Source organism: Acromyrmex echinatior, chromosome 1 (assembly GCF_024713525.1).
Source record: "Acromyrmex echinatior isolate Ae372 chromosome 1, ASM2471352v2, whole genome shotgun sequence".
NCBI classification, from domain to species: Eukaryota; Metazoa; Arthropoda; class Insecta; order Hymenoptera; family Formicidae; genus Acromyrmex; species Acromyrmex echinatior.
Genome location: NC_141852.1, coordinates 6,767,755 through 6,783,431, shown reverse-complemented (window position 1 = coordinate 6,783,431; position 15,677 = coordinate 6,767,755). Strand labels below are relative to the sequence as shown.

Genomic DNA, 15,677 nt, shown 5'->3' with positions numbered 1-15,677 from the left:
AATAAGAAACTTTAAACTAACTAGTTTTTCTTAATCAGTAATTTTTTAGATTTCGGCGCGCGGTTCGCAGAATTGGATATGTATATAAATTCATTAATATTTAAGCACTAAGATCGAAAAAACTTCGCTTCGACCGAAAACAGTAATTTTTTTATTTTGTCAGAGATAATATTTAATCACTGAAATTTACTTAATTCACAAAAATCGTCCATTCTGCCACTTTAGCTTTACATGTTTTATTTCTATCTTTTTACTTTTCTATCATCCATGTCTTTCTCTTTCTTTCTCTGTCTTTCTTTCATACACTCGCACACATTTACCTTCATATTATTGTGATCTTTATTAATAGAATTATGTTGAATTGAAATCGCCTACTGTATCCGCTCTCTCTCTCTCTCTCTCTCTCTCTCTCTCTCTCTCTCTCTCTCTCTCTCTCTCTCTGTCTCTCTCTCTCTGCCATATCTATCTATCTGTCTATCTACCTATCATATTTATGTACACTTTTTCTAACTCTTCTCTTTTCTGTTTTACTTTACAGAGATACTCTTCACAGCGGGCAGAAGGTACGAGCTCTCCCGTATACGCCACGTTTTTAGTTTTCTTCTTTTTTTTTTACTTCTATCTCTCGTAGAACTCTATATCTATATCACGCCCTTCCTTCTCTTTCATTCTCGTATATTATTCTCTTGCATCTCTACGACTATCGCTGTTTCTCTTTCCTAATTTCTTGGTGGAATTAGTACATCCGAAAAAAAATTGAAAAACGTAGTTAAGATATTCATAGAAATAAGGAGTAAAACTTCTACAAATTGAATTACTGACTTTCACATGATGTAAGAAAGAAAATTTTAATCAATATTGATAAATATTTATAAAATTGTAAAAATTAACGTCTTGTAGTAGTAAAATGTTTTCATTTTTATAATGGATTGAAATTTTGAAATGTCGAAATAAATAGCGCGATGCTAAATGTTAAAGAAATATCTTTTTTCGGAAGGAGCGTTTATTTACATAATCGCGAAGAATGGTATCGCGTTTTTTGAAAAAATCAAAATAAAAAAATTAGATAATGCCGATGATTGCTTTATCAAAATCGTACGACATATTTTGACTTCGGTCCTGTCCACTTGTAACGACCAAAGCCTGTCGATGTGATGTCCATACTTGCACTTGACAGTCCTTCCACCTATCTTCTTGAAACTTCTGCCATTTACACGTAAGTAGACCATTTTTTTTTTTTACTGACTCTGCGAATTTTTAATCAAACAATCATTTTTTTCTATTTATTAAGAAGAAATTGTTTCGAATTGTATACCAAACGCACATTTTCTACTTTTCTATTTTTATTTTACTTTCTTTTTTTATATAGAATAAAAAGTTTTCCAAAATAAAAGAAAATATGCAAACAAATGTAAGTACATATAAAAATATGAAAAACAAAAAATTTTTAATTACAATTTCCTGTTATCATGTGACAAAATAATCTATAATAGGTTATTTCATTACATGATATAAATGATTTTAAGTATATAATTGAACTAAAAGCATCTATCCATATTTGAATAATATGTTAGAATATTATATGTCCTTGATTTTGGAGCTTATAAGAAAAATTAATAGAAAAATATGATTTGAGTGTACGTACGCACGAAGTTAAATAAAATAAATAAATTAAATAAATTCTCAGATTGTATCATTTTATTAACTTTTTTTATAAGCTACAAAATCATAAACTCAAGGTCTTAAAATATTTTTATATGTTATTTAAATATGAATAGACAGAGAAGAGTTGCTAAATACGTACCGATTGCTTAAATCGTATCTCATAAAAATATTTTATATTATTACCTTGATTATGTAATTTTGTAATTTTGTAATTTTGTAATTTTTAATTATGTAATTTTTTCCTGAATCGATATTTTTATAAAATCTACTAATTGTAAGTTTTTCTAAAACGTATACTCACCATAAGATAAAACTGCAAAATTAATAATTGATAAACAAATAATTGCAAAAATATTCAAGTTTTATTTCAATATCCTTGCTTTTTTATTATTAGTAAATACTTATTAAATATTTGACCTTTTTTCAATAAATTATTAAAAGTAGATATTAGTTATGCATAATGATTCTTTTTGTTAATCTCATATTTAATTATTTTTATAAATAATTATTTTTATTCAAAATTCAATGCTTTTAAGGAAGATATGATCTAAAAGATCATAAATACGATTTAAGCAACCGCGGTTAGAATCGTATCTTTCACAGCATATTATAAAAAGACTTATAATAAATTAATTTGTTATTGATGAAAAATTAAACTACAAAATAAATGCCTGAAACATCAAGTTACAATTTCTAATACTTATTTTAAAAATTGATATCAAATGGAAAATATAATAAAAAATAAATTAAATGGTACACATTTCGCAACATTCCGTTACTTTTTAATTTGATTGTATACTTAAAAATAGTTAAAACCGTATGTGTGTAAATCGGTTTCAATCGATAAGACAATTCTATCGGAGTTCGGTTGTCACTTTAGAATATTCTTTTAAGTCGTTAATTTTAATTTTTAGGGTAAAATCGCTTTGGTTTTATTAATGTAAACGAGAAAAAGCCCGCGAATGTGCTTCAAGAGAAGTAACTTCCGGAAAGTATCGTCTGTGACGAAACTTCATCTTCGAGTCTCCGCGCGAACGTCGCTCGAGAATTAATAAAGGCAATTTATCAATCATTTTGGATCGACAGCAAATGGGATTTCCCGTACTTCCATGTTATTTACTGTCGGCTTCGAGAACCCATGGTGAAGATCCAAGAAGGATAGATCCGCGTGTATCGCGGGACATATTCTACCAATCAATTTTCAAGAGACTGCAACACTAACGTCAAGCAAGTAGCCATGTACAAGTATATTATTAATTTCTCTTTAAAAAGTTTCTGCGCATTGCAACGTTTACCTGAACTCGGAATTGTCGCATCACAATTTTTAAAACTACAACTTATCGATATTTCGTTATGATATTTCGTTTGCAATCTCGGACGCATTCCGTAAAATGCGTGTAGATTAGTAAAATTTATCAGAACAATCAATGAATAATTATTTCGCATTTAATTTTTTTATTAGTATTAATACTAATTTAAAGTAAAAATTGACTCTCTCTCTCTCTCTCTCTCTCTCTCTAATTATAGTCGATTTTATTCTCAAACTCGACTGTGATCAATTTCTTATTCCTAACATTCCCAGACAAAAAGAATAGTTTTGCCGAAGTATCTAAAAATTGAGATATACAAATCTGAAAATAATTTCGTTGGATTATCAAAAAATAATTATATTGAACTCATTCAAGCATGTTTAAAAAAATTTTACTAATAAATTTTACTAATAACCCGCTTGAGCGTTGAATATAATTATTTTAATAATTCAATAAAATCATTTTCAGATCTCTACCTAAATTTTTAGATATTTCAACCAGATCTTTCCGTGCGGACGCCTTAAAAAGAGAGAGATGACGTCCGGAGAAAAGAGAATAGCTCATAATTCTAACTCTAAACCCTGATTTGAATTACGTTTGACAAGCGGCTAAAATTTCGACGATTATTCTCAGCGTATCGAGTATTGTCCATGCGCATTTGTAGCTCTTCTTACTGGTTACCCAAGTAAGTTGACGCTGGCTAGCGAACGCGATATCAAAGTTTCTCCCCGAACGTGAATCGGTTGATATCCGACCATTGTTGGATTCCTATGTGACACGCAAGTTTCAAATGCGATCCATTCCGGCTCTTTGTCTATCGAACCCTGCTTCTTCGTTTTCCGCCCACTCTACGCTTGACGTAGTGCGTAACCTTTCGACGGTAACAAGATGACGTTTCTCTACCACGTGAATCTCCTCTCTCAGTTGCTTTGGTATTACTATACGTTGGATGTATCAAATTAATCAAATTGTGCTATCATTCGAAGAGTACGGATAAAATGATTAAATTTAAAATACATTTGTTTACTATTTTCTGTAATATCATAATGTAATAATGTGTACAATACTCTTATAATACCACACATATACGCACAAACATAGATTATTACGCGCGAAACGAAATTCCAAATATTTACGGGGCTTTAATACATTAACGCGAGCATTCCGGGAGGAAGGGGGGAGGGGGGGAGGGGGAGGTAACAGACCAACAACAACAAAGTCTGTTGTTTAAAACGCGCGCGTTCTCTCTCATCCTCGTGGGTAGAATTTTCTCTTTCCCGAACAGTGAGGATATATCGCAGTCTAACGAGTCTCAAGCCGTTTAACATTTTATCCGTTGTAGCATCGGGCGGAAACGGCGGTGTTGAAGGTTTTGCGGAGAGCTCGGCTAATCGGCACCGGTACCACCTCGGTCAAAGCGTCGGGAGCGCTTAAACGTAAACGTGGGCAAATACGATTCAAAGGCCCGGGTTATATACGCAGACGACCGTAAGTCGTGAAGGGGTGGGGGGGGGGGTGGGAGGGGGAGAGAGATAGAGGAGCTTGTATAATTTGGAGCTTCCTAGGCACAGCTAATGAATAACATAACAAACGGAATAGCGCGCGGCACGTGCAAACGCTATCGAGCAGCCGAGGATTAAGCCGCGCGGTCGCGATAATTGCCCCTTCCTCGCTATAATAACGTGGAATATTGTGTCAGGGACTTAACGGATTACGCGTAGATCACGTAATTGCGGCTATTTTGCCGCGACGAAATGGCGGTCCGATATATGTCGCGCCGCGCGACGCTGCGAGTATTTATGCTATCGATACTCACGAGTATTCCTGCGAGTATTTCGCGGAGTAACACACGTCGAAGCGAGGCGAATCGTCTGCTCGTTAGGCGCCGATCTAACGCGCGCAAAGCCGGATTTCGCGTTAGACATTGGTAATGGTAACACCTCAACGCCGTTTGCCTAACAAATTATCGGACTATATTCGAGCTGCGTACGTACGATGTAAACCTCGGATTAGAATATTCTAAGGAAACTGAGGCACGGAGCACAGTACATTTTATCCTCCGGAACTCAATTAAAAATCTCTTCGTTAAGAGCATTAAAATTTTTTTTATATTACATCTACAAATTTGAATTATTATTTTTATTAAGATGCACTGAGCTTTTCTTGCCATTCTTATCATGACAAATTAAATCCGAGATTTCTTATTGTATATGATACAATTCTTTTACTAATAAGATATATAAATATTTATTACTGTTATATTTCTTAATGCTTAGAGTTTTTATTGAAAAAAAATTTATATCTAATATGTTCGTTTTTATGCGATATTTATACATTATCCATGTGGTAGATAAATGAGAAAATGATGTAAAGCGAAGAGTTAGTATTTATTAATTTATTTACGGTGATCCGTTCCAATTGTTCGTCTGTAAGATTTCTTAGAAACAGATTAATTTTTTCAAATTTTGGTTTCGCCAATAAATACCCAAAGACTTTTGTTAGGTCCAGCGAGATAAGAATCATACACTTCTCAAAGTTGTTTTCTCCTAATTTACTTCTCTAAATTTAATTCTCTAGATTTATTGAGCGTGTAATTATTGCGAATGCATTCGTCATTCGATAATGATATCGTGATAATTCGTGATAACTTCACGACAGTTAAATATTATTTTAATTGTCACAAAGTTGTAACGAATCGACTAGAATTCATTGTCGTGAAGTTGTCACTAATTATCACGATATCATTATCGAATGACGAATACAAATGCATTCGCAACAATTACATGTACAGTAAATTTAGAGAAGTAAAATCTTTATATCGAAAGTGCTTCCAATTTTTTAGACTTTACAGGAGTATAAGTAGCTCAAATTATTACGACGGAATTTTACCGCGAGTTTAAAGTTTTTAGAGAAAAGACCTGAAGAAATGTACTATTAATTTTAAATCGTCATAAATCAGTGAAAAATATCGTAGCGTTATGATTAAACAAGCATTTTAAGAAGGAGATGTTATGTCTTACACTTAAATTTGCAAGAAAAATTTTATTCTTCGCGTATACGTCATCAAAGTTGAGGTTTATTCCTCAATTGTTCAATGTTGATTTTAAAATTAGTTTGTAATAAAATCGTTACAGAGACACGATATTTGAAGCATTCGAAAGATTTCAAAAAACTTTTTTAAACATCACTCTGCAATCATTTCTTACAAAGATACGTAACTTTGAATTTAGCTTTTCTTTTAACACTAATTTTAGGTGATCCTTTTGTTAAGTAATATGTATTAGCCTTGTTTAAACATGTGTATTGTTTTCATACACGAACGATTTATGTTTAATCGTCGCTAGATGTACGCTCATTCATCCAATTACACGATTGCAGACCGCATTCGTATCTTTCACATCGACGCGTCGCAAAATAATTGTGAACACATTCGTCGTCACGTTCGGCGAAATGTTATTCGTAATGAACTCACATGCTGGCAGACCAAGTAACATGTGAAAATCATGAAACAAGTCCGACACGGTAGTTAGTGTCGCGTCGCGTACCGACACGGTCCATCGAGATTCGTCGCATTGTATCGATATTCACCTGTGTGTTTGATAACAATGCATTGGTCATCAATGCATCTGTGTATCGTCGTCACGATAAAGCAACCACAGAGGGTCTTATATTGATCATTCGATCGTTCAAGGGTCTCCTCTCCGTTGCGACCCTTCCATCATCTTTTTATCTTTGCACAGAACACAAACCACACTTCTCTTTTCGTCCAACTTATTTCTTTATTATATTTCAACTATATTTGCTTATTTATTGATACGTTTATCTGGTAGAAGTTACTTAATTTTTTTACTTAAACAATTTAGAGTGTTTTCACACCTCATTTAAAAATCACTATTATTAATATATTATTGATTATTTTCTGATTTATTTTAGAACATTATGAATAAGGATTTACTCACAATTTTTTGAAAAAAGTAAGTAGAAATTAAGTAAATGTTACAAATTGAATATGTATATTAAGCCTATTATGAGAGTATTTTTAAAAAGTAAAGATGTTACTTAATAAAACAGTTTTTATTAAGAATTTTTGATGGAATTGCATATTTAAGGATTCATAAAGTAGTTATTAAAAAGAAAGATAATATATTAAGCAGCCTTCCATCATCTTTTTATCTTTGCACAGAACACAAACCACACTTCTCTTTTGAATCGTCCAACTTATTTCTTTATTATATTTCAACTATATTTGTTCATTTATTGATACGTTTATCTGGTAGAAGTTACTTAATTTTTTTTACTTAAATAATTTAGAGTGTTTTCACACCTCATTTAAAAATCACTGTTATTAATATATTATTGATTATTTTCTAATTTATTTTAGAACATTATGAATAAGGATTTACTCACAATTTTTTGAAAAAAGTAAGTAGAAATTAAGTAAATGTTACAAATTGAATATGTATATTAAGCCTATTATGATAGTATTTTTAAAAAGTAAAGATGTTACTTAATAAAACAGTTTTTATTGAGAATTTTTGATGGAATTGCATATTTAAGGATTCATAAAGTAGTTATTAAAAAGAAAGATAATATATTAAGCAGCATTCATTTAATAAATAATTTTCCTCTCTTCAATTCGCTGGGGTATAAAAACGTTAATTAAATTAGTGTAAATTATAAAACTCTTGAAGATAAATACGCGTAAAGATAAACGGATTATAAATCAATTAAAGTTAATAATTACATTATTGAGTCAAAGCAGTGGAAAAATTTCTTTTTGATTTATTTTCTTGCACTTAATTAGAAAAGGAAAAGAAGAAAAGATAGTAATTCTCTTATGTAGGTTTCTCTCTATCTTTTTCTTTTTTATATCAATCGAAGATTTGCAATTAATATGTACATGAGTTTTTACATCAATTTTTTTTTCTCACAAAAATTCATATATGTCCATTTTTATAAAATGATGAGTTTTGGTCAAATCGTTTTTTATTAATAACGTCATACTGTGAACAACTTTATTATGGCAAAAATCAAACAGAAAATGGAAATCATAAGAGTATAAAAATATATTTGCAAAAGATATTTGTTAAGAATAATTTGTAAAATTTTGTAGGCAAAGAGTGAAAAATTATATTGCTTTATACTTTAAATATTTCCTTCCCTACTTTTATCACTATTAATTATAATATTATTAAAAAACGTAAAATATGGGATAAATAATAAATATAACATCTTCGCAAGAGAACTAAACGGATTCAGAATTTTTTTATTTTTTTAATGAATCCTAAAAACTTTAAAACCTAAAACTTTATTCTTATACCTATAATATATGTCTGGAGAAAAATTATCAAATTTATAGAATGAATCATTTAAAGATGAAAAATTTTATTTCCTGAAAATTTTACTTTTTAGACTTATTTGTGTGTGGTTTTTGTGAAAAAATCTTCAATTACATTCCAATCATCGAATACTTTCAACCTCTTACCAATTCTTTCCTCTCTTGTCAGTTCTCTCGCGATGGTCTCTTGATCTCGAGGGCTTTACCGAGTCGACATTGGCGCTCTCTCTGAAAGCCATCATTAATCTCCTCGAATCGTTAATTAACCGTTTGATATTATGCTCTCTCCCCTTTATCCGCGTTGTGTATGCAAAGCCTTTGCCCGCTACTTGAAATGTGTTTGTTATTCGTGACAACGAAACATCGTTTAGTAGTTTGAGAATCCTCGACGGGCCTTCGAACATGAACGACGTCGCGTGGACCTGTTTCCGATTGAACGATAACGGGAATGAGGTTTACGGGTCATGCGGATTCGATAGAGCGATTGAATTTCGTTCGCTTTGTTGGCCTGAATAATGTCGATTCATCCATGGTGAGTAGTCCACCGATCAAGCGGCCAGCCTGCCTCTCCATTTTGCATTAATGGCAATAAATACTTGTTTAGGATTCGACAAATCGTTATTTATCGAACAAAATGACTACTTATTGTATTTTACTAAAGAAAAAAAATTAAACATTTGCGTCTCTGAATAAAAATGTGACCCATTATTAAATCTTTACATTGTGATAAGTCATGCCCATCATTTAATGGCTTCTCAATATCGATATACGTATTTTCGCACGCAAGATGATGATATGAGCTGATGGCGTAAGCTCGCTGATCGATTAGCGAGAGAGTCGATTTTCTCTCCAGATTAGTGCAGATGCGTAGGAGCAGGCAGGAGAAGCTTAACGGACATACGTCCACCTCGATCTGGCCGCGTATATAGTCGGATAATTCAGGTCAGTCTGGGTTAGGTTGTTGGGGTCACGTCGGCACTAAGGGATGATTTCTCTCCTCGATACACAACAATAGTCATTAACGGATTAGATACGTCGACGATGAGGACAGTGATGTTCATGACAACGTCGAAGAAGACGATAGCGATGACGGTAACGATAACGACAGCGTTGACGACATAATGGGCGTTGATTATACGCTTGCGAAACCTGCGTACAAAGCTAAATTGCGTAGCGCTGTACTCATCGAAGAGACTCTCTGCAAGTACTTTATACTCTTGTACTTGTCAAAGACTCTCTATAAATACTTTATTGATTGTTCACGGAAGACGAAGAGATACCATGGATTCATTTCGTTTACGGACTTCGTCAAGTATCTGCTTTGTGCTGTGATGAAACTGATTAAATTAATTTTCTAAGATGCTTATTAGCATTAATATTATTAAATTGCTTGTCAATTTAATATGTGATATTACTATTTCAATTTTCATTTTAGAATTGTGTTTTAAAATCGAAAATTGCCTTGACGCGCAATGCAGGACTATTTATAAATTTATACTGAAATATTATTTAAGTTCTACTAACATCCAGTTCATATCGATAAATTTCTCGTTACTTAGTTACGTATTCACATCTATAATATCATTTATTATTGTTTAATTAAAAATGATAAAACTAAGACTCTTAATATGTTAAATAATAATGAGTTAAAAAGGACATATTATATAAGAGTCACTTGCAGAATTTGTTGCGTAAATTATAAATAAGAAGTTTGATACGACAAGGTTTACTTATATAATAATAAATACGTTAACAATTAATATTACACAAATTGGTTTATCTAAGCTTAAGATGAATTTTCGAAAGCCAAATATATATATATATATAAAATATAATCAGAAATTCAATTACGGTAACTAGAAGTCCGATTATGATCAGAATTCATTTTGTTTTATTTCTTGTTGGTATATTAAGTACAAACAAACTAGAACATTTTTTTTTTTTAGTGCAGTTCCTGTTTTTGATATTAAATATTTCCAAGGAATTTGATAAGTTAGATGTAAAAAAAAAGTTCTCACGAGAAGTCTGGGAATGTTTCGCAAAGTATGTAAATCTTAGGGTCAAGTTATGACTCTTTGGTGAATAAAAAATGTACACATTAATCGCAGGCGACAAGAATCTTATCTCGGGATCCATAATCAGAGCGGTCAGGATCTGTGTCTCATGTATAAGGATGCGATACACCTGAAGGAACTTGTATATCACTATATTCATACATGCACATTATGTATACGGGTACATAGATCGCATCAGCGACCGCCACCTAACATGCACATTAAAAGGGACCGAACCTCTTCATGAAAGATTCAGGGTCCGCTTCTCTCGTTGATCCTGATGTATCCGAAACGAAGCTCGCCTTTTGCTGAACGCAAAGCACATCTACTCCGTTTCGCGTTGCCGACTGTCTTAACATCCTCACAAATCGTCCGCTAATTAAAGCACTTTCTTATGATAATGGATTATCTTTATTGCACTTGTACGAAGATGTTAAATATCTAAATTAATAATCAGAATTCTGATTTATATATAAGTACTTGTACTTAGTACAAGAGTACAAACAAATCAGAATATTTTTCTCAATGTGACTCTCATCTGCGGTATTAAAAATTCCTAGAGAAAAATTTGATAATTTAAATACAAAAGAAGTTCTCACGAAAATACTTGGAATGTTTCGTCTAAACTGGAGTGTGAGAGAGGAAAATTTTATAGTTTTCATTTGTTTAAAATATACAAAGTACCTAAATGCGTGAAATGTCATACCATTTAATTATTCAATTTTTCAAGTTTTAGTAATTAATTACTCTGTATCAATTTTGCAACAATTTTGTTAAAAATAAATGTGTTATATTTAAAGTAAAATGATGTGCGCCATCTTGTAGAAATATTCTTGATATTTCATGATATTCCAGCTTGCCAACAGAATTTGATACGGATTTTATCTATTCTTATATCATTTATGAATTTTCTAGATATCACGTTTGGTAAAAGCGAATGTACAGACATGTGTACATGAAATATTATTGGTTGATATTTTTATGTACAAATCTATAATAGTACATTATTATTAAGCCATCATTATCGTCGTTGCTTGCAAAGTCTTTTTATCGTGTCTAATAAGGGTTCGTTCTCGAGGCGAACAACAACTGACATGATTTCAACTTTTGTGATACATTGGCAAGTAATTCGAGCTCATTTCTACTTCGCTCTTAGCTGGAAACTTTCCAAGCCAATCCGAAATATCGAGCAATTTGGCCATATATCCCTTAATAATTCTTGCATCGTACCGTCCATGAGAAAAATTAGCGGTCGAGTGGCGGGAACGCTTGTTAAACGATTTAACTTTGGTATGCGCTATTCATCTGTAAAAATCCACAGTTCGAACATTCCTCCATTTTGCTCTTCACAATAATTGGCAATGCTCGAACAATATACGACAGTAACAACTGTATTATTAAATTTAACAGTTATCCTTCCGATTCACTACGCAACTAAATCCTGTTATTGTAGTTATTCGAAAAACATTTATTAAATATATCAATCGACCGTTATTTTAGGATTTTTGATTATTCAAAAAATCGTGAAAAAAGCTTTGTTTGGAGAAAACAAGAGGTGCTTGTTTCGCTAACGCGATTTTATTCTAACAATACGGTCTCTTTTTAAACTTTAATTTTTTAATTCTACATATTAATAATCTCAGATAGAGATAGTGCAAGAGAAAGCTGACGGAATAAACCTTCCAGCTTAAGAATTTTCGTTAGATGCTGTCTCCGTACGTCGTTTTCTAGCCTTACTTTTCACGATGCACAAACAATTTTGGCGCAAAATTACGTCGCCTTTAGAGGCTGACTGCTTCGAAGGCAGATCGAGGGGGTGAAGTCACTCGTGTGCAAAATGAAAGTCAGTTGGGTAGGAGCTTGCAGCCCTCATAGGCTCTAGTACTACGGCGCCGACGAGCTTAATAAGCTGCGAGGCTTAATTCGTTCGTCGTTGAGCGTTGCATATCCATATAGTTCATTCAACTCCGCGGGACTATAGAATTTCTTTAGTTTTGCAGGAATGTTAGGCGCGAATACGCCTAAAGCAATAAACACGGATATTTGGAATAACCAAGAAGTCAGACGAACAATTACAAATGATGAAAAAGAATAATCATTGACATGTAGAAAAATAGTGCATTCCTGATTTCAGTATTTCTGTTTGGTTTAGAAAAAGAACGTAATATTGAATCATGTCAGCATCTTTCTTCAACTTAATACGAGAGAGAGAGAGAGAGAGAGAGAGAGAGAGAGAGAGAGAGAGAGAGAGAGAGAGAATATAGACAAGATACAGTGAAAGAAAACGATATATTCAGTTATCTTGCTCTTTCTAAACCGATAGTGATAACTTCATAGGAAAGCGCAATCTATTTTCATTACATCTATGAAAATAAGAAGCTATGATACTGCATAGCAGCGATAACTTCGTTATGAACTAGTGTTATGAAATTATCGTAAAATTCCTTAAAATTCGCAGAGTGTCATTATTTTCTAAGGTAACAAAGAATGAGATTACTTTGTAGAAATGTTTATATACGTGATATTCGTACTTGAACGTTATAAAGAAATTATTCGTTATACTTTTAATTAACTTTAAAAAAGAAAAGGTAAATCTCTGTCTTTTTCCTTCTACATAATACCTCCCGTCTGTCTACATTACAATTAGATAAGCGTCTTACGTTACTTCAGTTATCAACTGTTCATACAATTCCGAGTAAATACGTCTCCAAGTTCTTCGCCGTAATCGGATATCCTTTCTGAGGGCCATAAATGTTTATACCGATTTTACTGGCTCAGCAGGGGTGTGCACCCTCTTCGTTAACGCATTAATTAACGCCCCGTGCCGACGACAGTGCGACGGAATGACTATAAAGACTTCGTTACCGCTGCTACCGGGCTTTCGTTCAACATTGAATTCCGTGTCACTTAACGCCATGATTCCTGCTCGGATTATACGCGAGACGTTTCTCCATGCGAGTGAATATCTTAGCTAGAACGATAAACGTAGGATTGGATTAGCGAGCGTAGGAGAAAGGGAGAGAGAGAGAGAGAGAAAGAGAGAATTTCGCCACCGTGATCATGATGTCGATTGTAATAAACTCATCGCAATTATAATTGAGGACGAATAAGAAACTTCGTCCGATCGCATGCAGTTGTCGTCACCGTCGCAATCAAATTAATCGAACATGAGACGAGTCAGAACGAGACAGGCTGTAAAATCACACGAGAAATATCATAAAATTATCTTGACTAGAGTAAATAGCTAGACTCGAGACTTCCGCCGTGGATTTACGACGCGCAATAAACGTACTATACGACAGATAGCGACATATTGATTTCGGTGTAATCCTTTAGTGAGTAAAACAAGCGTTGCCGTGCGAAATTAATAAATTGATGTTATGATGCGGTATTTGTACTTGATAACAAAAAATAAATGTTAGCGTTCCTTCATCGGCGTTGTTAGGATATTTAATAGTGCAATATGCTTTTTTGCCGTAACATTTTGTAGGTGTTACGTGCCACTTGCAACAGCGGTGGCGACTACACTTTCTACAATCGAACTGTCAAGTCAGTCTACAACAACAATAATAATAAATTCAATACATTTATATTATGATATCGCTTCTTTATTTCAAAAGTCAATAAACGTGAGTTTTGAATTGTTTTCATCCCTATATGTGTAAATGAATTTGCCGTCATAATATAGGATTAGCGTTCAAAGCAAATTTTTTTTCTCTGTGCTACTTCAATTGTAGAAAATAATAGATATTTATATTAATAAATGTCTCGTGAAATCTCTGTTTCAGCTAATTTTTAATTCATAATTTGTTTGCATTGCTTGCAGTCTAATTTATTTCGAAATTGCATTAAAATATTTTCTAATCTTATCTGGAATTTTAAACAAAAATATCTGAAAAATCTAGGAATTCTGAGGGAATTTTTTACCAGATTTTAGTAAACACCTTAATAAAGTACAACCTTAGCCGAAAGTATTAGGTACTTATATTTTTCATTTATTGTTTCCCAGTTATTAGCATTATGCATAACTTTAAAAGATTCTTGAAACAAAAGATAATTCACAGCAAATCTATTTGAGTTAAAACATTAAATAATGATTAATAAGGTACCGATTACTTTTGGCGAAGGCTATAGTTTGTTATGCTGCGCTACTTAATAAATTAATAATATTTGATAACGATAAGCGTCGTTTCGTCGTTGGGGTGTTTAACGACGCGGCTACAGTAATCGACATAAGATCGATATACGCCACTTATAACAGCGAACAGTTGAGACTTGCACAACTAACAGGAAAACTATCAAGTCATTCTGTTTCGAGATTCCTATCAGTGTCGCGTTTTCGCGCGACAGCGCATTACGATGATTAATGTCACGGTCTTAGAACCGCGCGAGGCGCTGTCATTGTTGCTGCTGTCGACTAATAGATACAAATGTACGCATTATGCGCCAAGATGTAATTACCGTTTAAGCCGTGCAGGCAAACCCATTCCGTGGTATCCTATCACCCTCCATATTGTCCGAGCGCTCCGGCTTATTTAGTGCCGTGGATGCCTTAAGCCCTCTGTCCGCATTTTCCCAGTTAACCGGCATCTTGACAAAGTTGGTTTCTTTCAATCTTTCGTTTCTACAATAAAGTCGTGCCCGAATAAACCAACGCGAGGACAATTCGCAGTTTCGAGCATTTTGCACGATAACTATACTTTACGTGCCATCAATCAGGAACTGATATCACCTGGAAGTAAGATCTCAGTTTAAATAGAATTAGGGAATATATTTATGTAAAGTTATATTAGGTCATTTAAAAAGTATCCGCGGTTTTTTGTTCAATTTTTGAATGACCCAATATTTATATGAAAATATATTTTACATTATAGGCACATATTACATTTTTGGCCAAAATATAAAGCACTTTTATAAGTAAGTAATAAAGCCAAAGGAGGACTAACAAAATATTAAAATTGTATAATAAAATTATAAAAATAAATATTCTTAAATTAATGTAGATCACTATGTGAAGATTAAATAAATAAGGAAAAGACTAATATAGTCGAGATTAAAATCTTGATATCTCTGTAATAATATTACATTTTTATATGTAAATAAATACATTTTTCAATTATATAAACTGCGCGCTTACTGTGGAACTTCAAATATAATAAACTGAAGCTGAAATGATAATATTACAATTATATTAATTATCGAGGTAACATTTTTCGCAATAAGTTTTTTTTTAATATTAGCATTTCGACGATTAATTTAATTACGATGTTATTTTACCTTTAATTTATAATTGCGTTTTTTTTTTAGTAG

General features: G+C 32.7%; 1 protein-coding gene across 12 annotated transcripts in view; it reads left to right on the top strand.

Moving 5' to 3' along the window:
• The window catches only part of heph (polypyrimidine tract-binding protein 1 heph), a 532,621-nt gene that overhangs the window by 38,768 nt on the left and 478,176 nt on the right, over nucleotides 1-15,677 (top strand). For 10 of the 12 annotated variants that reach the window (XM_087409779.1, XM_087409827.1, XM_087409787.1 and 7 more), the window contains exon 2: nucleotides 539-563. The exons of the other annotated variants lie outside the window; for them this stretch is intronic. In XM_087409779.1, the coding sequence (XP_087265905.1) occupies nucleotides 539-563 (25 nt within the window). The remainder of the gene's footprint in view (nucleotides 1-538; nucleotides 564-15,677) is intronic. 12 annotated transcript variants of the gene reach the window in all.